This window comes from Sorex araneus, chromosome 5 (genome assembly GCF_027595985.1).
Source record: "Sorex araneus isolate mSorAra2 chromosome 5, mSorAra2.pri, whole genome shotgun sequence".
Taxonomy (NCBI): Eukaryota; Metazoa; Chordata; class Mammalia; order Eulipotyphla; family Soricidae; genus Sorex; species Sorex araneus.
The window spans coordinates 209,886,304-209,909,220 of record NC_073306.1 but is presented as its reverse complement, the minus strand read 5'-3'; the positions used below and the strand labels follow the sequence as shown (position 1 = coordinate 209,909,220).

Sequence of the window (22,917 nt, the reverse complement as noted above, 5' to 3'; positions counted from 1 at the left end):
TTTTGTTCAATTCTTAAATCAGAATTTTTTATTGTTCCATTTCTGAAAATGCCCCTAGGCTAACTAAGAAATGCTTTTCTGACAATGCAAGTAATAGAATCTGAGAGCAGTAGTCACTGACCTGGGGATTGTTCGAGTCGGCCTTTATTTTACTTAGAGTATGAATCGTCACGTTTTTGTTTCTGCTTAGGGGTCATTCCCAGCGGTCGTCAGGACTTATTCCTGACTCTGCACTCAGGAATCAGTCCTGGCTCAGGGGACTGGACCACGTGGGCTGCCAGGGACCAAACTCAGAGCCGCTGTGATGAAGGCAGCTGCCTTAACCACTGTACTACCACACCGCCCTTGAACTGTCCTGTTTGTTCCTCTCTTCCTGCAGCCCTCCCGAGCAGGGACTGTGCCCCCCTCTGATGTGTATTGCAGTTCTGGAGTCTATCCTGGTGTTTGGGGAGGGGGGGGCTGTTTTGCTTTATTTTGTTTTTCTTTCTTGGGTCACACCTGGCGATGCACAGGGTTACTCCTGGCTCTGCACTTAAGAATTACTCCTGGCGGTGCTAGGGGGACCCTATGGGATGCTGGGAATCGAACCCGGGTTGGCCGCATACAAGGCAAACGCCCTCCCCGCTGTGCTATCGCTCCAGCCCCTATCCTCGTGTTTTGTGTCTGTGTTCTGTGGGGTGTCTCGAGCCAATCCTAGGGCCATGACGTACAGTCTGGTCTAACTGCAGGTGGAGGGCTAACAAGGGGGCAGAGGAGAACTAGGCGGCTGCCCAGTGGAATTCCCACACAAGAGCCTCCGAAAGCCACGGGTTTGTTGGGTTGTGTTTTTCGCCAGGAAGAAGAGGAGGCTTCCGAAGATGACAGCAGTGCGAGACCTGACTTCATGATCACTCTGAAGACTGAATTTGGTGCACGCTGCTTTTTGGACCAATTTGAAGATGATGCTGATGGATTTATTTCCCCAATGGATGATAAACTGCCACCAAAATGCAGCCAGGATACGGGGCTTTCAAACCTCCACGCCGCTCCAATGTATGTCCAAGTTGGTGGTAGCGGAGCAATGTAGAGAAAAATCACTTTCTTAAATGCTGTTTGAGGGTAATAGTGGGGAGGGTGTTTGCCTTACGTACAGCTGGCCCATGTTTGATCCCTGGATTCCCATATGGTCCCCTGAGCACAGCCAGAGTGACCCCTAAACACAGAGCCAAGACTAAACCCTGAGCACCACCAGGTGTGGCCCAAAAATAAAACAAATTTTTAATACTGTTTTTTGGCCTTCGTATATTAAATAAATTAGCTGATGAAAAACGTGTAGCTTAATTGTGGTACTTCTATGTTGAGACAACAGAATTTTTTTTCAACTTTGCCTCCGTTTGGAAAAATATGATCCACCCTGTATCATTCGAGAGCGCATCTGCGCTCTTAACCAATCATCAGAAGGCGTCTGTGACTGGCATCTGCGCTCTTAACCAATCAGGAGTCGCAGTGCTGCAGCCTTGCGCTTCAGAGATAGAAAGCATCATCTCTGCCAGCTGGCTTGTATGCAGCCCGCCAGGATGGTCCCTTCCTGTGCTTCCCCCTTTCCAACAGGCAGTTGGAATAGCCATAGTCGTAGATTTGCCTTTTCCACACCCCCCAGCCTGCGTGCACATCCTCTAGACAGAATTCCCATCTCCTTACTTTTTTTTTTTTTTTTTAATTTCCCTTGTCCTCCTTAGACCAGAGCTCCTGGAACACCTTCAGGAAATGAGAGAAGAGAAGAAAAGGATTCGAAAGAAACTGCGTGATTTTGAGGACAGTTTCTTCCGGCAGCACGGGAGGTAATGAGCATGGTCTTCTTTTCCCTTTTGCCCCTCTGCCTTGTTTCCAGTGGGAGCTGACCACCGCCCCCCTCAGCGCGTCCTCCTGGCCGGGCTGGTGCCGGGACCGTGAGTTGACCCGTCCGCTGAGCTCTGTGTGGGCCTTCAGGAGGAGATGCTCCCTGGGTGGCATTCAGGACCCCTGCACACTCAGGTCACTCAGATGCCTTCAGAAAGTCACCTGAGTGGCTTGAAGCTGTTTCCTGGGGGGAGGGGAGGGCAGAGAGAGGGAGAGGGGGAAAGAGGGGAGGGAGAGAGGGGAGGAAGAGAGAGGGAGAGGAAGGGAGGGGGGAGAGAGAGACAAAAAGAGATAGGGAGAGGGAGTGGGAGAGGGGGAGAGAGAAACAGAGAGACAGAGAGGGGGGAGGGAGAGAGGGAGAGGAAGGGAGAGGGGGAGAGAGAGAGGAAGGGATAGGGGGAGAGAGAGAGACAGAGAGAGTGGGAGAGGGGGAAAAAGAAACAGAGAGACACAGAGAGAGAGAGAGAGAGAGAGTCTTTTAAAAAGCAGAACCTGGGCTGGAGCGATAGCACAGCAGGTAGGGCGTTTGCCTTGCACATGGCCAACCCGGGTTCGATTCCCAGCATCCCATATGGTCCCCCGAGCACCACCAGGGGTAATTCCTGAGTGCAGAGCCAGGAGTAATCCCTGAGAATCGCCAGGTGTGACCCCAAAAGCAAAAAAAAAAAAAAAGCAGCACCGGAGAGAGGGTAGAGTGGGGAAGGTGCATGCCTTGCTGACAGCAGGCTGAGCACCCCTGTGGCCCTCATGCCCTTCCCGGAGTCCTGGATCGATCCCCGAGCACGGCTGGCTGTGGCCCCCAAACAAGCAAAACACAGAAGCAGAAATGAAGACAGGACCCCCAGGCATCACCAGGCGTGACCCCTGAGCACAGAGAGAGCCAGGAATAAGGCGTGAGCACTGCCAGGCTCAGCTCCAAACCCTCTCCCCGCACCCCACTCCACCCCGACCCCCGAAGAAGAAAGAAAGAAAGAAAGAAAGAAAGAAAGAAAGAAAGAAAGAAAGAAAGAAAGAAAGAAAGAAAGAAAGAGAGAGAGAGAGAGAGAGAGAGAAGAAAGAAAGAAAGAAAGAAAGAAAGAAAGAAAGAAAGAAAGAAAGAAAGAAAGAAAGAAAGAAAGAAAGAAAGAAAGAAAGAAAGAAAAAGGAACTCTGGCTTTTCCGTTCAACAGCAAACATAACAGCTGTTGGGCAGAGCGGCAGTGCTGCGGACAGGGTGCTGGCCTCGCACGCGGCCGAGCCGGCCCCCTCCCCTGTGCCACCTCTGGCTCCCTGGGAGTGATCCCTGAGCACTGTCGGGTGTGGCCCCCAAAGCCAAAACAAAATGGAAAATGAAGTTGTCAAATTGGAATGAAAAAAGACACGGGGAGCGGGGGCCCACCTGGTTCTCGGGTCCTCCCCCTGGCGACTGCGAACCTGTCAGCCCCTTCTTAGGCCGTCGGACCACGGACCGCCCTCCCGTCGGCCCGGCTGGCACGGTGCTACCAGCACCACGGGGCAAGGGAGCAGCAGGCAGAAGATTTGCCTTTCTGTCCCGGAGTGAGGTTTTATTAACTTAATAGAAGTTATAATTTTATTTATTTTTTTTTATTGGCTTTTTTTGGGTCAGACCCAGCCATGCTCAGGGGTTACTGCCCACTCTGTACTCAGGGGCTACTCCTGGCAGTGCTGGGGGGACCATATGGGATGCCAGGATCGAACCCAGATCGGCTGCATGCAAGGCAAACGCCCTACTTGCTATACTGTCTGTCTGGCCCCTGTTCATCTTATCTCAACTAAAATTGTTTTGGAAACGTAAACATAGCATCTAGACAAGCCCCCTGTCATACTTCCCAAACATAAATAAAGCACCGTGAAAATTAACTTTGGGATTAAAAGTGTGCTCGATGGGTTGGACCTTTGCCTTGCATGTAGCAGACACGGGTCCAATCCCGACCTCCCTGAACGTCACCAGATGTGACCCCAAAATTTCTTTTAAAAAAGTGCACTTGAGTTATTTCAGTTATTGTATAATTTTATGTATATCTGCTTTGAATCTGCATCTGTGCTATAAGGCTGTTCTTAAGATTCACACCTTTTTTATAGATGGTTACTGTCCATTTCCTATGCGTTTAGGACATTTAGGAAATATAGATAAGCAGATAAAAGAATGGCCTAAGTAATAATTGTACCCAAAGATAAATCAGAATTAATTTTTTGTTCAATAATTTTTTTCCTGGATTTCTTTTTCCAAGCACACTTTTGGTTTGTCTCATGCTATCCCCTTTCCAAAATTTCTTTTTTTTTTTAATTTTTTTGAGTTGCTGGTGTCTCAGGCACCCCTTTCTTCCTTTTTATCTTTCTCTCTTTCTTTCTTTCTTTTTTAATTTTAGTTTTTGGCTTTTTGGGTCACTTTCGGCAATGCTCAGGGATTACTCCTGGCTCTGCACTCAGGAATTACTCCTGGTGGTGCTCGGGGGACCATATGGGATGCCGGGAATCGAATCCAGGTCGGTCACGTGCAAGGCAAATGCCCTCCCCGCTGTGTTATCGCTCCAGCCCCTGGGCACCCCTTTCATGCCTTGTGTGGAGCTTGCACTTCATGAACATAGGATCAGAGGACTGAAATCAGTTCTAAGACACAAATCAACACACAACAAGTGCTGTGTTGTTTGTTCTACAGTTATGATGTACCTCAAATCAGGCTTGTGCTAGAATAGAGATGAGTTATGATCTTTCCTTCCCTTCTCTTTGTTGCTGCTGCTGTCTGGCTCAGTCTCTCTCACACACACACACACACACACACACTTGCCGAGCTTTTCTATTTGGTTGTGGAGTTTACACCTTTGAGCTGTGGTGCTCTCAGAAAGCCCGTACGTGTCTGGTGTGTGTGTGTGTGGTGTGGTGTGCGGGAGGCTGCGTCACTGTCTGGTGTGTGCGTGTAGGGTGGTGTCGCTGTCTGGTGTGTGTGTGTGTGTGTGTGTGTGTGTGTGGTGTGCGGGAGGCTGCCTCATTGTCACTGCCCTTCCCCACGTTTCCTTGTTTGGTTTGGGTTAGGTTTGGGGCTGGGGGGCACACCAAGCGGTGCTCAGGGCTTAGTTCTAGCTCTGCACGCGGGGATCGCTCCTGGCGGGCTCGGGGGACCGTGAGGGGTTCCGGGGATCAGAACCGGGCCGGTCATGTGCACGGCCAGCACCCAGCAGCCGGGCTGCCTCTCCTGCCCCGTCAGGCCTGTGCCCCACACGCAGGAAGCAGGCCTGGCGGGTGACTCACACTCGGGCCTCAGAACGTGGCTTCCCATCCCGCCGTCGCCCATGAAGGGTCAGGAGCCGCTTCTGAAAGTTGCCCAGAGGGTCACAGAGATGGGGGCCGCGGGGTACCCGACACAGTGCCTGAGCCATGCTACTCGCTTATAGAATGTCTGTGCCTATAGAGTCTGCACCAAAACTTACTCAGTACGGACTGGAGCGATAGCACAGCAGGGAGGGCGTTTGCCTTGCACGCAGCCGACCCGGGTTCAATTCCCAGCATCCCATAGGGTCCCCCAAGCACCGCCAGGGGAAATTCCTGAGTGCATGAGCCAGGAGTAACCCCTGTGCATCGCTGGGTGTGACCCAAAAAGAAAAAAAAAAAAAGACTGACTAAGTACATGGGAAGACTGACTGGGAGCTTGTGACCCAGTTGCTGAGTTAGTTCCAAGACAAGTTTTCCAGCCGGGAGGAGGAAGAACTCGCGGGGAAATTGCAGGTCGCTCACCAGAGATGCAGGTGAAAAATACAAAAATGAATTTCTTATGTCTGAGCAGCGTTACGCTCGAGAGGCTCCCGCTGTCCACTGCTCCCCGTTCCTCAGCCCCACAGACCCCTCGGCGGGGTGGGGATGCCTCCCCCCCACCCCATCCCACCCGCCCCGGCTCCTTCTGGCTTGTCCAAACCCAGCTCCAGCCTTGACGCCACGCAAGGTGCTTGTCAGAGAGATTCCAGGGGCTGATGCATCGCAGTCTTTGGTTCTGCTGTTCGCCCAATAACCCTGCAGCTCGAGAGAGGCCGGTGTTCCTCAGCCCGCTTTCCCCTTGTTTCCGCCAGGACCGTCCAGAAGGAGGACCGCGGCCCCCTGGCTGAGGAGTACAATGAGTACAAGCACATCAAAGCCAAGCTGCGGCTCCTGGAGGTCCTCATCAGCAAGGGAGACGCGGACTCCAAGTCCCTGTGAGGGGCTTCCCTGCCCTGAGGGCGGGGTGGGGGGGTTGCTCTGGCCCGAGCGCTCTGCAGAAGCCGGAAGGCCCGCTTGGTTCTGGACCTGCGCCTCCAGGCCTGTGGCTTCAGTTCCCGTCACCTGCCTTAGACACGCCTACATGGAAGGAAACAACCTGCCCCGGGTAGGAATTTTATAAGGGAAAGTTCAGACTCCTGCACTTGTGCAAGCATGCACGCCTGCATGCATGTGCGTGTGTGTGTGTGTGTGTGTGTGTGTGTCCACGCACGCACCTGCACACACACACACACACACACACAGGAGCGGGAACGTAACACTAGCAGTGAGGAGTGGCGTCGTTGAGACTCCCCCGCAGAGAACCGACGCTCTTCTTCCTTGGGAACGCAGAAGCCCGAGACCGTTCTCTGTCAAACTGTGATCCCAAAAAAATCAGCTCAGGATTCCATTCTGCAGAGCGAACTCTCTGGGCACACCCGTGTTCCTTCTGGACCCCGCCAAGTGGGAATCTTCCTTGGAGCCCTATTTGCTGCCTTGCCCATCCTTGTGACCTTTCCCGACGTGTGTGAATTATTTCCCCTCGAGCTCTCAGGTAGCTGGAAGCCGCCTCTACCCGCAGGAGGCTGGAGGGCATCGGTTTGGTGATGTGTTTCCAGGCTTCCTCGGCGGACAGAGGGTCTGATCCCTGACTAGGAGAGGCACCGTCTGCAGAGGACGGGTGGAACAACGGAAGCCGCGGTCCTGTTCCTGTGATTTGTCAGGGAGCGGCAGAGTGAAGAGCCCCGAGGGCTCGTGGCTGACCGTGGCTGTGAGCAGTGGTCTCAGGTTTTGTCACTGGACGTCAGGGCTCGGACGGCCCGTCTGGGGCTGAGTTTTGTGCTGGCGTGTGCCAAGCTTCCAGGCTCTTGCTCACTTCCTAAGTCTAGGGGATCACGAGACAGAAAGAGCCTGTGTTCTCAGCCTCCTGAGAACTTACCAGGGTTGAATTTTTTATTTTTATTTTTAAGCTGCACTAAAAATCCCCTCACTGAAGAGTTAATGTAGCTTTCAGAGCTTAGCCAGAGGCAGAATCTAAATCACACCATTTCCAAGATCCTGTACAAAGAGGGGAAAAATAATGGTGTGTGTGTGGCCCATGGTGATTTGAAATTTTTTCAGACTGTGTCACAAACCTGTCTATATTAGACGTTTTGGAGGGACCAGGGAATTCCAGGCTTTGCATCTCTCTTCCTTGCACAGATCCCGCTTTGTGATTGTCATTTTCTCAGCCTTCTCCGTCCGCACTGAGAGCGGGTTGGGCCTTCTTTGTGCTGAGAGCTCCGTGGTGGGGTCTGCACGCCAGCCCTCAGGCAGAGAGAAGGCCTCACGGCCCCTCCCTCTTGCACAGGAACCAGGGAGACCCCTGAGATGTTCCAAGAATTGTTTTCTCCAAAGGTCCCATTTGTTCCATCTCATGAGTAAAAAAAGAGAGAGAGAGAATGTAAAACTCTACATTCGTTTCCAAAATGGGTCTGTGGCTAAGGATTTGGCCCGCAGGAGTTGCACGTGGGGGGCCCGGGCACAGACCCTAGCACCCCAGACCCCAGTAAAGGGAATGGGGGTGTCTAGAGAAGTTGGTCTGATGGCTTTATGAGCAGCGTTTTCCTTTGCTGACATGAGTTAATCGCGCTCTCCAAGACATAATCGCCCAGGTGGGGAGCAGGAGGGAAAGAATATCTTTCAATTCCCTTTTTTTTAAAAAAAAATATTCATATAGGGGCCAGAGAGATAGTACAGTGGGTAGGGCACTTCCCGTGTCACAGCTGACCCCCTGCCCCCCTGCCCCCATATGGGGCTGACCACCATCAGGACGAGTGATATGTGACGCTAGTGTGGGCCCGAAACCAAGAAGCCCATGTAGGAGCATGAAGTTCCCTGGTTTAACCCACACACTTAAAGATGGTACATAACCTTGCAATTTAAAATGTATGTGAAAATATAGTTTGGTATTCTTTGCTCAACTGTTTACATTGCAGATTGATATAATTTCAAGGAGTTATATTATAAATAAATAATATGATGCACTTTAGGACATTTTCTACTTTTGAAATCGGAACATGAATTATTCACGTGACCAAAAATCATATTTTTAAAAAGAAACATGTCTAGTCTGTCCTTTCAAAGTAATCGTTCTCTAAATAAGCTATAAATGTGAATCAAACCATTACCTGTTGACGTTTAAAAAGCACATCTGTCTGAGAGTATCGCTCTGAAAATAGGGAGCTGCTACGGAATTTCAAGAGAAAACATAAGCTATATCAATGAGAAGCTACTCAATGTTTTTGAAATCTTTTGTTTCTGCCAAAGGTAAACGAAGTAGCAGATTTATTCAGGAATCCCCACTCGAATTTGTATGATCGAATAAACGCGAACACTGAGTGAAATAAATCCCGCACGGAATGCTGTGTTCCCTTTGTCGTGCCTCATGATCTGAATTTCATACAATAGAGCCCCAAGCCCAGGGCTGGGGGGTGGGGAGCCCCCCCTCGTGCACTAGCCCCACTTGAAGACACACGGGTCGCTTCTGGCCCTGTCAGAAACGCTGAAGCAATTGTGTTGCCACGGCAACCGCTGGTGCAGGCAGCCGAGGTCTGGGCGCCCTGGAGACGGGAACTTAATTGGCTTCACACAGACAGAATCTTCTGGGCTGGGGTTTTTCCTTTGCTCTCTTGGGAGGGTGCGTGTTTATTAGAACACGCCAACAAAATAAATGTCAGGGGTTATTTAATAACAATAATAAGTCAAGGTAAAGCGTGCGGAAAGGAGATGGCGGTCAGAGCGGGCTGGGACATCCCTGCCGTTGAAACAGCATGCTTCTCCGTGTGCTGCTTCAGTCCCCAGCTCGGCGTGTCGGTACATCGCAGGGTCGTTCCCCCAGTCCATCCTGGCCTCGTTTGTCCGTCCGTCCGTCTGGGTGTCTCTTCTCAGACAGATACGTGCAGGATTTCAGATGCGGGGCCAGCCGGACAGCTGACATTTGCCTGGTGCTGCTGAGAGAAGCCCAGACAATACAACGGGGCAGGAGTGGGGGGTCCGGATCCAGGATCGCAGTGAAGCACTCCCTCAGGCTCACGCTAATGACTGGGGGTTTTGTTTGGGTTTTTGTATTTGGGTTTTCTTTTTTTTTTCATTGCTCACTGTAATTTGTTGTGAGCTAATAATTAGATTTCTTCTGTGGGGTGCTTATCTGAAGCCAGGATCTCCTCAGCCATTGCCCAGGCGCTCAGGAGGCAGCCTGCGATCTGTCCTGGGGTGTCCCAGCGCCGCCCGTGGGGGGGGCAGGAGAGTCAGCCCCGGGGCGTCCCTGCCCAGGCGGGGATGGGGTTTGTGGGCCAGGGGCCCGGGGGCTGTGGTCCTGTCAGCACACAGGGACAGTCCTGGGGCTGAGGCCGGGGTGAGGGGCCGGGGAGAGCAAGCGTCTCCATCCCTTCCTTCTCCGTGTCGGAAAGGGTCCGTCTTTGGGGGATTTTTTTTTTTTAAAAAAAAAGAACTGTGGGGGGCTGGAGCAATAGCACAGCGGGGAGGGCGTTTGCCTTGCATGCGGCCGACCCGGGTTCGATTCCCAGCATCCCATATGGTCCCCTGAGCACAGCCAGGGGTAATTCCTGAGTGCAGAGCCAGGAGTAACCCCTGAGCATCGCCAGGTGTGACCCAAAAAGAAAAACAAAAGAAAAAAAAAAGAGCTGTGATTTACAAAATTATTGGTAGTTAAGTGTTAAGCCCAGGATGTGTCAACACCCGTCCCACCACCAGTGTCAGCCCCCTCCACCCGTGTCCCCGAGACCCTCCTGCCCCACCCCCTCCTGTCAACCTGACAGGCACATCACAGAGGTTCAGTGGCGCCACTCAGTACTCGTGGCTTCAGTTCCTAAGGATCTGAGTTTGGGACCTGAGATTTACCCCCCCCACACACACACACTCGCACACCCACACCCACACACACACACACTCGCACACCCACACCCACACACACACACACACACACACACATCCACACACGCACACACACATCCACACACGCACACACACACACACACCATCCAGACCCTGTGTACGTCTGCAGTGGCCGCAGGCTTCTGGCCGTGTCTCCAGGCCAACACGACTCGCTGTGTGCCTCTGCGTGGTCTCCTTGGCGTCCTTTGTCCCCCCAGGCCTGCTCGCCCCACCCCCCCTTGTGACCAGCCGACGTCCCGGGTGTCAGGAGGCGGAGAACAAAAGCAGAAGCCGGGCGGGTGCCCGGGGCGCGGGGAGGCCCCTGGCTGTGCGGTTCGCGGGACCTGTCGTCTGGAGCTCTCCAGAACCTGATTTTTAAGGCGTTTGACCCTTGATATTTCATGGACAAATAAAGTAGAATCCCCCACCTGCCGAAAAGAAAAAATATATATACACATATATATATATACACAAATATGGGCTGGAGCCATAGCACAGCGGTTGGGCGTTCGCCTTTCACGCGCCGACCTGTGTTCTATTCCTCCGCCCCGCAAGCTACCGAGAGTATCGAGCCCGCATGGCAGAGCCTGGCAAGCTACCCGTGCGTATTGGATATGCCAAAAACAGTAACAACAAGTCTCTCAATGAGAGATGTTACTGGTGCCCGCTCGAACAAATCAATAAGCAACGGGATGAGAGTGACAGTGATATACACACACACAGATACGTAACTGAGCCGATGCTTATTGACACTTGACTTCTTGCTCGTCCCCGCCTCGACCTTTCTTTCCCTGTCTGTCCCTCCAGACACTGGGCCCAGGGGGGTCTCAGCATCCCCCTGTTTCCCCACCCAGGGGGTGTTCTGTGTCCCCAGGGCGGAGAGAGCGCCAAGCACCCTTTGTCTTTCTTCCTGCAGCAGGATGCGGGGAGAGCCCTTTCCTGCCCAACGGGCTGGACACACCTTGGGCTGTGGTCAGCTCCGCCCGCGCCCACTGGCACCTCCCCAGGGTGGCCGCAGACATGACCGGCACTGGACAAGAGCAGGGGGGCTCCCCCATCCTCCCCCTGCAGCCGGCCTCCGTGAGGACCCCGCAGGGGCCGAGGGCGGAGGGGGCTGAGGCCGCTTCTCGCCTCCAACATCTTGTGCCCACAGCCCGCCCCGCTCAGGGGCACCGTCCCTCTCTGGAGAATCACGTCTGGTCTGGGACCCAGGACCCGGTCGCCTGAGCCGGAGGGTCGAGTTCACAGCCTGACGGGGCCTTCCCGGGAAGCAGGTGAGAGGAGCCCCAAGACGGGGCCCGTTAATAATGATAATAATAATAATAATAATAATATGGGACAAGAGCAAAGGCCACAGGACACGGAAGCAGAAAGCACTGACAATGCCCCTGCTCTTGCTTCCCCACAAGTCAAGGGTACCAACGGGTCGGGAAAGCTTCTGCCGTGTTGGGCGCACACTGTCCCTACACACTGTCCCTACACACTGTCCCTACACACTGTCCCTACACGCTGTCCTACACGCTGTCCCTACACGCTGTCCCTACACGCTGTGTCCCCTACACGCTGTCTCCTACACTCTGTCCCCTACACGCTGTCCCTACACGCTGTCCCCTACACGCTGTCCCCTACACGCTGTCCTACACACTTTCTCCTACACACTGTCCCCTACACGCTGTGTCATACACACTGTCCCTACACACTGTCCCTACACGCTGTCTCCTACACGCTGTCCCCTACACACTGTCCCTACACGCTGTCCCTACACACTGTCCCTACACGCTGTCCCTACACACTGTCCCTACACGCTGTCCCCTACACGCTGTCCCCTACACGCTGTCCTACACACTTTCTCCTACACACTGTCCCCTACACGCTGTGTCCTACACGCTGTCCCCTACACGCTGTCTCCTACACTCTGTCCCCTACACGCTGTCCCCTACACGCTGTCCCCTACACGCTGTGTCCTACACGCTGTCCCCTACACGCTGTCTCCTACACTCTGTCCCCTACACGCTGTCCCCTACATGCTGTCCCCTACACGCTGTCCCCTACACGCTGTCCCCTACACGCTGTGTCCTACACGCTGTCCCCTACACGCTGTCCTACACACTTTCTCCTACACACTGTCCCTACACGCTGTGTCATACACACTGTCCCCTACACACTGTCCCCTACACGCTGTCCCTACACGCCTCGCCAGGCTCACTGGCCATGAACTCGCTGTGCTCCGGCAGCTTGCAGGGCTCGGCCCTGGGTCTGACCTGCAGCCCTCGGCCCCGAGGCCTCCCGGGAATCATGTTTCCGGGGGTCCACCCTTGGGAGGAACCTGGAGGGTGAAGCCCGCCGGGCTGAGAGAAGCATTTCCATGGCGCAGAGAAAGGCCTGAGCGTCTGCGTGCAGACCCCTGGGGCTGGGACGGCCGGGACAGTGGGGGGTGCTGGAGACCACCATGGTCAGGACTCAGCCCACGGTGCAGACGGTCACCTTAAAAACCATCATGGCCCTTGTTCTTTCCCTCCCTCCCTCCCACCTACCCTCCCTCTCTCCCCTCTCCCTCCCTCCCTCTCTCTCTTTCTCTTCCTCTTTTTCCCTTCCTCCCTCCCTCTCTCTCTTTCTCCGCCCCCCCCTTTTCTCTGGCCTCTCTTGGGTCACACCCGGCGATACCCATGGGCTACTCCTGGCTCTGCACTCAGAAATTACTCCTGGTGGTGCTCAGGGGACCCTATGGGATGGTGGGGATTGAACCCGGGTCAGCCGTGTGCAAGGCAAATGCCCTACCGGCTGTGTTATCACTCCCACCATCCCATAGGGTGCGGAGAGCAGGCCTGGGGGGAGTGAAAATGCCGAAGGACCATCCGGGCTCTGCAGACACGGTGGCTACGTCTCTCCGTCATCAAGAAGCCCCAAAGCTAACGCAGCCGCTGGAAACCTGACTTGGGAGAAGTGACCGGTGTCCGCTGGGCGGGGTGGTCCTCCCTGCCAGTGGGGGCGGGCTGGGCTAGCTCAGGCCCACCCCGCCCCACCCCAGCCCCGCCCCCCCGAGATGTGGGATTCCCACCAAAGCCAGTGAAACGCCAAGCAGCGGGGTTCGGAACACGGGAAAACACTGTCCATGACGCCCTCGGGCCCAGCTGAGCCCAGACCCAGAGCCGGCCCGAACACGGCCAGAGAGACTTTTCCAGAACTCCCAAGGCGGGACGGGCATTTGAGCCGCAGACTCCCAAGCACGAGACGTTGTGAAGAGGGTCAGGACCTCCCTAGGGCCGGCGCACGGCCCAGTTGGAGGAGGCTCCCGGGTCATCTCGGTGCGAAGTTTCATCACCGCCCTCTCGGGCCAGCCCAGACACCCCACGGTCACGTTAGGTCGCTCCGCCCCGCTGACCCTCGGGGGATCCTGCCCGCTGGTGTCAACCCGTTTGGAGTGTGGGGCTGTGGGGCTGTTTTCCTCGCCACCGGCTGGAGATTCCTTCACGGCACTGGTCATTCCTCCTCTGACCAAGGGGAGCCAGATAACAACACCAAACACCCCCAAATAAAATAACCCGGGGTCCCTGGTGTGTGGGGCATGATAGGGCACCTGGGTTCAAACCCTAGCACCTTCCGCAGGCTGAGTGTCCTTCTGGCCTCTCCCGGCCCAGCCCAGGGCGTGAAGTGCCTCAACGCACCAGCCGAGGGGGCAGGGAATGGCCCGAGTGGCAGAGGGTGGGCCCAGCATGCGCGAGACCCTGGCTTCAACCCCCAGGCCGGCATCAAGCTCCCCCACCCCCGGCTGTCCCCATCACTGCAAGATGTAGTGGGGGGGGGACAATTTTCAAATACTAGATAAGGGGCCGGAGCAATAGTTCAGCCGGGAGGGCACTTGCCTTGCACGAAGGACAACGGGTCCCATCCCCGGCACCCCGTAGGGTCCCCTGAGCACCCCAGGAGTGATTCCTGAGCGCAGAGCCAGGAGGAGCCCCTGAGCATCGCCGGTGCGTGGCCCTCCAAACAATTAAAATTAAATTAAAAGAAAAACAATCACAAAGAGAAAAATGTTTGCAATTCATTGAAGTACCAGAGGAGCTCAGGAGCAGGGCGGGGGGAGGGGAGAGACCACGGGGGCGTCTCTAGCCCCCTCAGGGGAGAGCCGGCCCAAACAGACCGTGAGCGGAGACAAGGGGGCTGAAGGGCCTCCCTTGCGCGTTTCTCCGAAGCTTCACGTTGCTGCTTCGGGCACCTCACTGAGGGGCGGGGGTTCGGACTCGCACCAACAGTGCTCAGGGGTTACTCCTGGCTCTGCACTCAGGGACCATTCCTGCCAGGGCCCCGGGGTCCATACGGGGTGCTGGGGCTCGCCCCCAGTTTGGCTGCATGCCGAGCAAGCACCGTCCGCACGGAAGGTTCCATCTGGCCTTCGTAGAAACGAGCAGCTGCAGCCGCTGCAGAGCCCTCAGCCGCAGGGACCGAGGCAAGCCACGCACCGCCGGGGTCTCAGGGCCCGGGTTAGTGCTCACGGCCGGGGTTAGTGCTCACGGCCCAGGGTTGGTGCTCACGGCCCAGGGTTGGTGCTCACGGCCGGGGTTAGTGCTCATAGCCGGGGTTAGTGCTCATGCCCAGGGTTAGTGCTCACGCCCAGGGTTAGTGCTCACGGCCCGGGGTTAGTGCTCACGGCCCGGGGTTAGTGCTCACGCCCAGGGTTAGTGCTCACGGCCCGGGGTTAGTGCTCACAGCCCAGGGTTAGTGCTCACGCCCAGGGTTGGTGCTCACGGCCCAGGGTTAGTGCTCACGGCCGGGGTTAGTGCTCACGGCCCGGGGTTAGTGCTCACGGCCGGGGTCAGTGCTCCGCCCGACGCTGCTCTCTGACCGAGACCAAGCAATGTGAACCACCACGGCTCCTGTTCCCGAGGCCGTCCTGGGAGCTCGCGGACGCACATCAAACACATGGTCCACAGCGTGGGCGCCGCTTGCTAGTGCCGGGACAAGCGTGTCTCTACGCCGAAGTCCAGCAAGACTCGGCAGGGCTGCCCCGGGACGGTTCCTCCCCGTCCTCCCCACAGCCGCGTCCTCGGGGAAGCCCGGGGGAGCTACCCCGGGCGCCTTCTGCACAGATTCCTGCGAGCAGGCCGTCCGCGTGTTTCGCAACTTCGCCCTTTCTCCTCTCCCCACCCAGAATGTGAAAGGCCGCCCTGGGACCAGAGAAAGCTCAGCTGGACTGGCCCCGGGCCCGTCTGGGGAGTCAGAGAACGTCCCCTGGGGGCAGAAGCTGCCCTGGTATTCGGGTGACTTGGAGCGGCGCTGAGTGGGCCAAAGTGGAACCTGAAGGACAGGCCTGCGCTGAGAAGGACCCAGGGCTGGACAGGACCAGCACAGGCGCCCTGGTCTCGGCCACCGGCCAGGCGACACCCACCCGCTGCCTCCCTGGTCTCGGTCACTAGCCAGGCGACACCCACCCTCTGCCTCCCTGGTCTCAGTCACTAGCCAGGCGACACCCACCCTCTGCCTCCCTGGTCTCAGTCACTAGCCAGGCGACACCCACCCTCTGCCTCCCTGGTCTCAGTCACTAGCCAGGCGACACCCACCCTCTGTCTCTTGCTGTGCCCGGCTCGGCCTCAGTCGCTCCTGTGGGCTGCTCTCCCCGTGGGCAGGGAGGAGATGCCTGAGCACTGCGGGGACCTGCCTGAGCAGGCTGGCCTCTCCCTCTGCAGGGCGGGAGGCCGCCCCCCAACCCCGGCCTTCTAGGCGGCTCTCCAGCCTGGCCGGGAATGGGGGGTTCCGCCCAAGTCAGCGGCTTCACTGTCACAAAGCGCCTCTGCTCTCCCCAGCCCTGCTGTGCTTTCCCAGGGTGACGTGGTGAGAAGAGCTGGATGGGGAGTGCAGCGGTGAGCCCAACCCCCGCACCCAGACGGGCCCTGAGAGTGAGCTCCGAGCACAGGCCCCGGAGGGAGCACTGAGCAACCGCCCTGAGCACCCGCAGCTGTGGCCCAAAAACAAACAGAATTTTTGTTCGTTTATTTTAAGTGTTTATTTTCTTTAATCTTGTTAATATATTTCTTTATATATCACATATGTATGCCAAACACAGTAACAATGATGGGTCTCATTCCCCTGACCCTGAAGAGCCTCCAATGAGGCACCGTTGGGAAGGACGAGTAAAGAGAGGCTGCTAACTTCTCAGGGCTAGGACGGATGGAGATGGTAGTGAGAGCACCGAGAAATTCGACAATCAATGGATGACAGTGACAGTGATACAGTGATATCACACATGAATGGAATTTTTTTTTACTGAATCACTGTTACAAAGCTTTCACAATTGAGTTTCAGTCATACAATAATTGAACACCCATCCTTCCACCAGTGCATATTCTCCACCACCAATGTCCCTAGTATCCCCCCTTTCTAGCCCTCCCCCCGTCTCCATGGCAGATAATTTCCCCCATACTCTCTCTCTGCTTTGGGGCATTATGGTTTTCACTATAGATACTGAGAGGCTATCATGTTTGGGCCTTTATCTCCTCTCAGCACACATCTCCCATCCCAAACGATCCCTCCAACCATCCCTGACTTAGTGATCCCTTCTCTGTCCCAGCTGCCTTTTCCCCCAGCTCCGGAGGCAGCTGCCAACTATGGGGCAATCTTCCTGGCCCTTGTCTCTACTGTTCTTGGGTGTCAGTCTCATGTTAAGTGATTTTCTATTCCACAAATGAGTGCAGCAAACAGACAAAATTTAGGGGATTTTTTTTTTTTTTTTGCCTACTACATTCAAAAACTATCTTTATAAAGTCTCAGAATGGACAGAGTTTCAGGATGTTAGAAAATATAGGCAGGATGCTTCAGGGTTTGGAGCCCACAGGTGTTTTCCACAGGATTCCATCTATAAAGATAGCAGGAAAGAAAGAACCGGCTAAAATTCAAATACACACTACTCAACAAGAGAAAAGAGCTGGACACAGAGCATCGAGCGCAGGGTTCCTATTCAAGATACACAAGGCGCTCACAGAGATGGATGCCGATCAGTCCGCTGCCCCGCCCAAGCCGGGGAGAAGACACAGACAGACATTTGTCTGAAGAAGACAGACAGCTATCCGGTAAGCACGTGAGAAAGTGTTCCTGGCCGCTTACCAGCAGGAAACTCCGAGTTAGTGAGTCTATTTGACCCGGACGCAAACACAGGGGCTTCTATAAACGAACTGCATCGAGACCGGTGTGCGAGGTTTCCAAAGGCCTCCCGTGCTGGGCAGCTTCCCCGGGGGAGTCGGGCGGCCCTGGGGGGCTCCGGGTCTGCCCAGACATGAGCAGAGAGTGACCCTCAGCAGGGCAGCTGAGAACCGTGTGGAAATGCCGCACACGGAGGGGCTGGGACACAGGGCACGACACAATCCCTTTTTTTAAAAAAAAATTTTTTTTGGGTGAGTCACCACCATGAATCACAGACTTAGTCACGGTTGCGTTTCAGGCCTACGGGGTTCCAACACCGATCAATAGCAGCCCACCTTCCTCCTCCCGTGTCTGCGGCTGCCCAGCCGCCTCCGTGGCAGACACCTCTCTCTCTCTCCCTCTCTCCCTCTCTCTCTGTCTCTCTCTCTTCCTCTCCCTCTCTCTCTCCCTCCCTCTCCTTTCTCTCTGTCTCTCTCTGTCTGTCTCTCTCCCCGTCTCTCTGTCTCTGTCTTCTCTCCCTCTCTCTCCACCTCCCCCTCCCTCTCCCTCTCTCCCTCCCTCTCCCTCTCCCTCTCTCCCTCTCTCTCTCTCCCTCTCCCTCTCTCTCTCCCTCTGTCTCCCTCTCTCTCTCCCTCTCTCCCTTTCCCTCCCTCTCCCTCTCTCCCTCTCTCTCTTTCTCTTCCTCTCCCTCCCTCCCTCTCCTTTCTCTCTGTCTCTCTCTGTCTCTCTCTGTCTGTCTTTCTCTGTCTCTCTGTCTCTGTCTTCTCTCTCCCTCTCCCTCTCCTTCTCTCCCTCTCCCTCTCTCCCTCTCTCCCTCCCTTCCTCCCTCTCTCTGTCTCTCTCTCTCCCTCTCTCTCTCTGAGAGATCATCCTGTGCAACCTTTGAGCTGATTTCCAGGTCCCTGGGCATCTCGGAGCGTGTTTATTATTAAACACTAAAAGCTACGAGGCCCTCGGGGAGGCGCGTGACTCGGAGTGGGCAGGTTCTGATGAGGGCCCCGAGGGGCCGGGGCGGACCCTCCACCCTGCTGCAGGGGTGTCACGACTCCCGCAGGCTCCTCACTGGTGCCTGCCCGGCACTGGCCTGGCAGCTCGGAAGCCCCAGGTCTCCCTTGGGAGAAATCTGCCGAAACCTGAGAGACCTCGAACCCCCCTCACAATCACGTGAGCTGTGGCGAATGCCCCGGCGGCGAGGTCGGGCCCTGTGGCTGGGCTGTCGCCTGGCTGACCACAGCCCGCCTCTGGCCCAGGCAGCCCCGGGCCCAGGACGGCGCCAGCCCTTTGTCCTCAGAACCTCGGGGGCCCAGGAGTTCTGCTCTTTGGGCTTCCTCCGTTTCCCTTTTCCTACCCGAGAGGAAAAGGCGGCGGCGAAAGGCTCGTCTGGGCCCACGTCCGCCTTCCTCTGAGTCGGTGTGTAGGGTGCGGGCTGGCTGTGCGGGGCTGGCGCCGAGAATGGCGGCCCCGAGGGACACTGAGGCAGCAATCAGCAGGCCTGATCCTCGACTCGCCCGGGACGGGCCCAGGACACCAGCCCTCCAGACCCCCTCGCCTTGCAATGGTGGGTCCTGCAAGCACCCAAAACATTTAGTTTTGGGGCTGGGGCGATAGCACAGTGGTAGGGCGTTTGCCTTACAGGCGGCCGACCCGGGTTCGATTCCTCCGCCCCTCTCGGAAAGCCCATCAAGCTACCGAGAGTATCCCGCCTGCACGGCAGAGCCTGGCAAGCTCCCCGTGGCGTATTCGATATGCCAAAAACAGTGACAACAAGTCTCACAATGGAGACATTACTGTGCCCACTCGAGCAAATCGATGAGCAACGGGACGACAGTGCGACAGTGATTTGGGGCCATACCCAGTGATGCTCAGGAGTTACTCCTGGCTCTGTGTTAAGTTAAGGCTCTCCAAAGCAGCACAAGCAAAAATGGGCTTTGACACGTTAGAGATTTAACAATTATTTTGAAATTTGGTTAGTACCGTTTTAGGTGCAAGGGAGAAAGGGACAGGGAGAAATGTTAACCCTTACATTTCTCTTCAAGAAGGAATCGTGCTACTGTACAAATCAGCTTTCAATTTCCTGGACAGTTTCTCCTAGAACTGACCCTCACGCAAAGAATCTCCTTGGCTGTTGGCTGAGTTTCGCTGTCAACCTGCGTTGGTGCTCTACCACAGGCCTCCTATGCAGCCACTCTTCACCTTTCTCATGCCATCTGGCTACAATTCGCCTGGGCTCGGTTGTTATTGTTTGTTTTTCCTTTTACCTTTTCCCCAATTCTATTTAGATATGACTTATTCTCTCGGCAATTTCAAGCATAGCTCTGTAGCACTGTCGTCCCATCATTCATTGATTTGCTTGAGCATATAAAAATAAATGTATATACATATACATGCTGTGCATGGGATCCCTAGAACCGATAACTGGACATAGTTAGCCTCTGACCCATCTCTTCCTTTTCACCATCCCACGATACCTGGAGAACACTGTTTTACTCTAGGAGGTAATCTCAGACTTCACAAAGAAGTATGATCAGATAATAGTTGTCTTTGATTTATTTCCCTGTATAATATGCTCAAAATCTATTTTGTTGCAGATGTTGGCATTTCTTTTTCTGGTGACTGAATGGTATCTCACAGACACACACACACACACACACACACACGCACACACATTCTTCTCTATCCATGAACACAGGTGGTCTATATCTTGGCTCTTGTGACCGTGGGTATTGGGGGAGGGGGCATATATCTCTTCCGTGCTGTGTTTTCGTCTCCCGTGGAGAGCTGTGGGGTTGGAGTGCAGAAACGGCACTGCAGAATCACGTGGCAGGTGGTTCTTTTCTCTTGGGACCGACCCTCCTGTTTCCATAGCAGCTGCATCTCACCGATTCTGCGTGCTCTGCCTCTCTCCACATCTTTGCCAGCACCGGTCACCTCTGATTGTGGTGGCAGTAGCCATTCGAGCGGGTGAATCAGAATCACAGGGCAAGTGCCCGGGCCTCTGGGTTCTTCTCAGGCTGGTGAGAAGCTGAGCGGGCAGCGGATGGGTCAGTGGAAAACAACTGCGTCTCACAGCAGCAGTTCTCTGGGGAGGACGTCAGGATCGTGGCTTCTCGGGGGCCAGCCTGAAACACAGAGCACCCGAGAAGGAGGTGGGGTCTCGCGGGGAGAGGAGCGGGGCCTGGGCTCACAGAGAGGGGCTGCTTTCGTCTCTGAGAGGACAGAGGAGAGCTGTTTGCCGAGAGGCCGCACCTGCCGGCCCAGCCGCCACCCTCCCCCTGCACAAAGCAGCTGCAGCAGCGATTGCTTCGTAGATTAGGAGGGTGACAAGGGCCGGGGGACGACAGCTCCCTGGGCGACAGCTGTTGCGAGAGGCTGTGCGCTCACTGAGAAACATGGGTCAGGCTGTTTCACCCCCCAGTTTCCTCCTTCTGAAACCTGTCTGTGGCAAGACTTTTAGGAAGCTTTATTTTTATTTTATTTTTTATAAAATTATTCACGATAATTTATTACATTCAATATTCCAACACCAATCCCACTTCCATGACACCTTCCACCACCACCCAAGCCTGCCCCAAAGGCAGACCCTAAATAATTTACTCTGTATTGCTGGTTATGAATAATCCCCTAAAAATGATCCCGAAAGGTTTCCTGAGAGAAAACTGTGTGAAAACTGTTGTATATCACCCTTGAGCCAGTAAGCCCCTCTATAAGAGATTACTAACATGCTTTACAGGTTGAACCTGTGTGCTTATATATATATATATGTATATATATATAATTTAAATTTAAATAAATATATATATATTTTGTTTATCAAGATGGGTTGCCTTCTACTTTGGGAATGATTTAGGGATCAGCTTTACATAACAATGCTGCCATAGAACGGAAAGAGACTAACAGGATTTGTGGTGGGGGTGGATTAGAGGAGATGATATTGAAAAAGGATCTAGATTCTTTTGACCAGGATACTAGATTCCTCCACAATTAGAGCCTCCACTGTATCACTGTCATCCCTTTGTTTATCGATTTGCTCCAGCGGGCACCAGTAGCATCTCCATTGTGAAACTTGTTACTGTTATTACTGCCTTTGGCATATCAAATACGCCACAGGTAGCTTGCCAGGCTCTGCCATGTGGGTGAGATACTCTTGGTAGCTTCCTGGACTCTCTGAGAGGGACAGAGGAATCGAACCCGGGTCAGCTGTGTGCAAGGCTTAAATGCCCTACCGCTGTGCTATTGTTCCAGTCCCGACCCAAAAACCAAAGCAAAACAAAACAAAACAAAAACCAACCCTTAATGCTATAATAGATTCAATCTTATTCAGCCTGATTATACAGAGTTCCTTTTCCATTGCTCCAGTTTTAATATAACCCTTTTCACTTTATGCTACATTCTTTTTCTCACCGAGAATAGGTCTGTCTTACACAGAGAGTTCCTCAACTGTATTGGATTTAATTTCATAAGATAATTAGAAATCTTTACCCTTAAAACCTTAATTTCTCAATTTCCAAATTGAAAGCACTTGCAAAAACAGTTATGCTAGAATTCTTTAAATAAGACTTACAAATCCTCATAATTCCTAAAACATGTGTGAAAAAAACCTTTATAGTATAATTTTTAAGGGAACACAGAGACATTTTACCCATGACCTAATTTAATGAGGAGTGAATCCCAAGCTCTGTTTTCCTTTAAAGCAAACTGTGGCTAACTAGTGTTCTTTTGGTCCATTTTCCTCTCTCCTGTCTCTTCTCTCTGTTCTGCACTCTGTCTTTCTCCTGCATTATCTAGCCAGGCCTCAGCAATGTTAATGCTTAGAGATACTGGTTTTGTGAAGGAAAGTCACAAACCAGCTTTAGAGCAAAAAAAAAAAAAAAAAAAAAAGGCATCTCTGAAGGCCAAACTAAGTTGGCCAAACTTTGAACCCTAGGGTCATCATAAAAAAGTCTTTTCAAACATCAAGTCAAGTTTAGTCAAGATCAACAGAAAACATTCCTGGCCATGGCCATGGAAGAAAATTTCGGAATTATTCCCCAGAGAGGCAAAGAAGAGACAGTTAATTTACTGAGGGCTGGCGTCACCAAGGGGCATTTTTCAAAGTTCAACCAATTTGCGACTAAGCCCAGTGGTAATCCAGAAGAAGAAAGAAAAAAATCGCTGAGCCTTCTATCTTTTTTTCATTTATTTTAAACACAAAATAGTGCCATTTTCTTCTTTTTGTTTATGCCCGAGGTTTTGAACGCAAAGCTGAAAAGCTCCCCCTGGTGGCCCATGGTACCAAGGGGCATCTTTGGTACTATTGGCCCAGGGAAACTAATTTTCAAAAGGATGACCGTGTTCGTTAAGACATGTCGGTTTTTCCTTCTGAATCCTTAAAACTTTAGAATTTCCCTGTTTTAGCCAACATACCTCATTAAATTATTCCTATCGTTTACTTTTCCCTTCTTTTCTTACAGTAGGGAACTAATAGAACTAGTAGGAGACGTTCCTAAGTCCAGCTCAGACGGTTTCCAATTCAGTGATGCAGCCAATCCCCAAGCACTTTTTAAAAAAAATTTGGGGTGTGTGCGTGCTCACAAACGGTGCTCTGGGGACAGGGCAGGGGGACGCTCCTGGAGACCTTTGCTGAGGCTGTGGTGCTGCTCTGTTGGTGCCTGGGACCTCCCGGGCCACAGGAGAGATGCTCGGGGGCCCTCCAGCCACTCCCATAGATTTTTTTAATTGCTTGTTACAACAAAATAGTAACTGGAA

At 53.8% G+C, this 22,917-nt stretch overlaps 1 protein-coding gene across 3 annotated transcripts in view; it reads left to right on the top strand.

The window, feature by feature from the left end:
• FAM13A (family with sequence similarity 13 member A) overlaps positions 1-8,493 on the top strand; it is a 246,164-nt gene extending 237,671 nt beyond the window's left edge. For all 3 annotated transcript variants that reach the window (XM_055138786.1, XM_055138788.1, XM_055138787.1), the window contains 3 exons: positions 836-1,032; positions 1,719-1,820; positions 5,940-8,493. In XM_055138786.1, coding sequence (XP_054994761.1) covers positions 836-1,032; positions 1,719-1,820; positions 5,940-6,066 — 426 coding nt within the window. In that variant the 3' untranslated portion in view covers positions 6,067-8,493. The remainder of the gene's footprint in view (positions 1-835; positions 1,033-1,718; positions 1,821-5,939) is intronic.
• Positions 8,494-22,917: the final 14,424 nt, after the last annotated feature.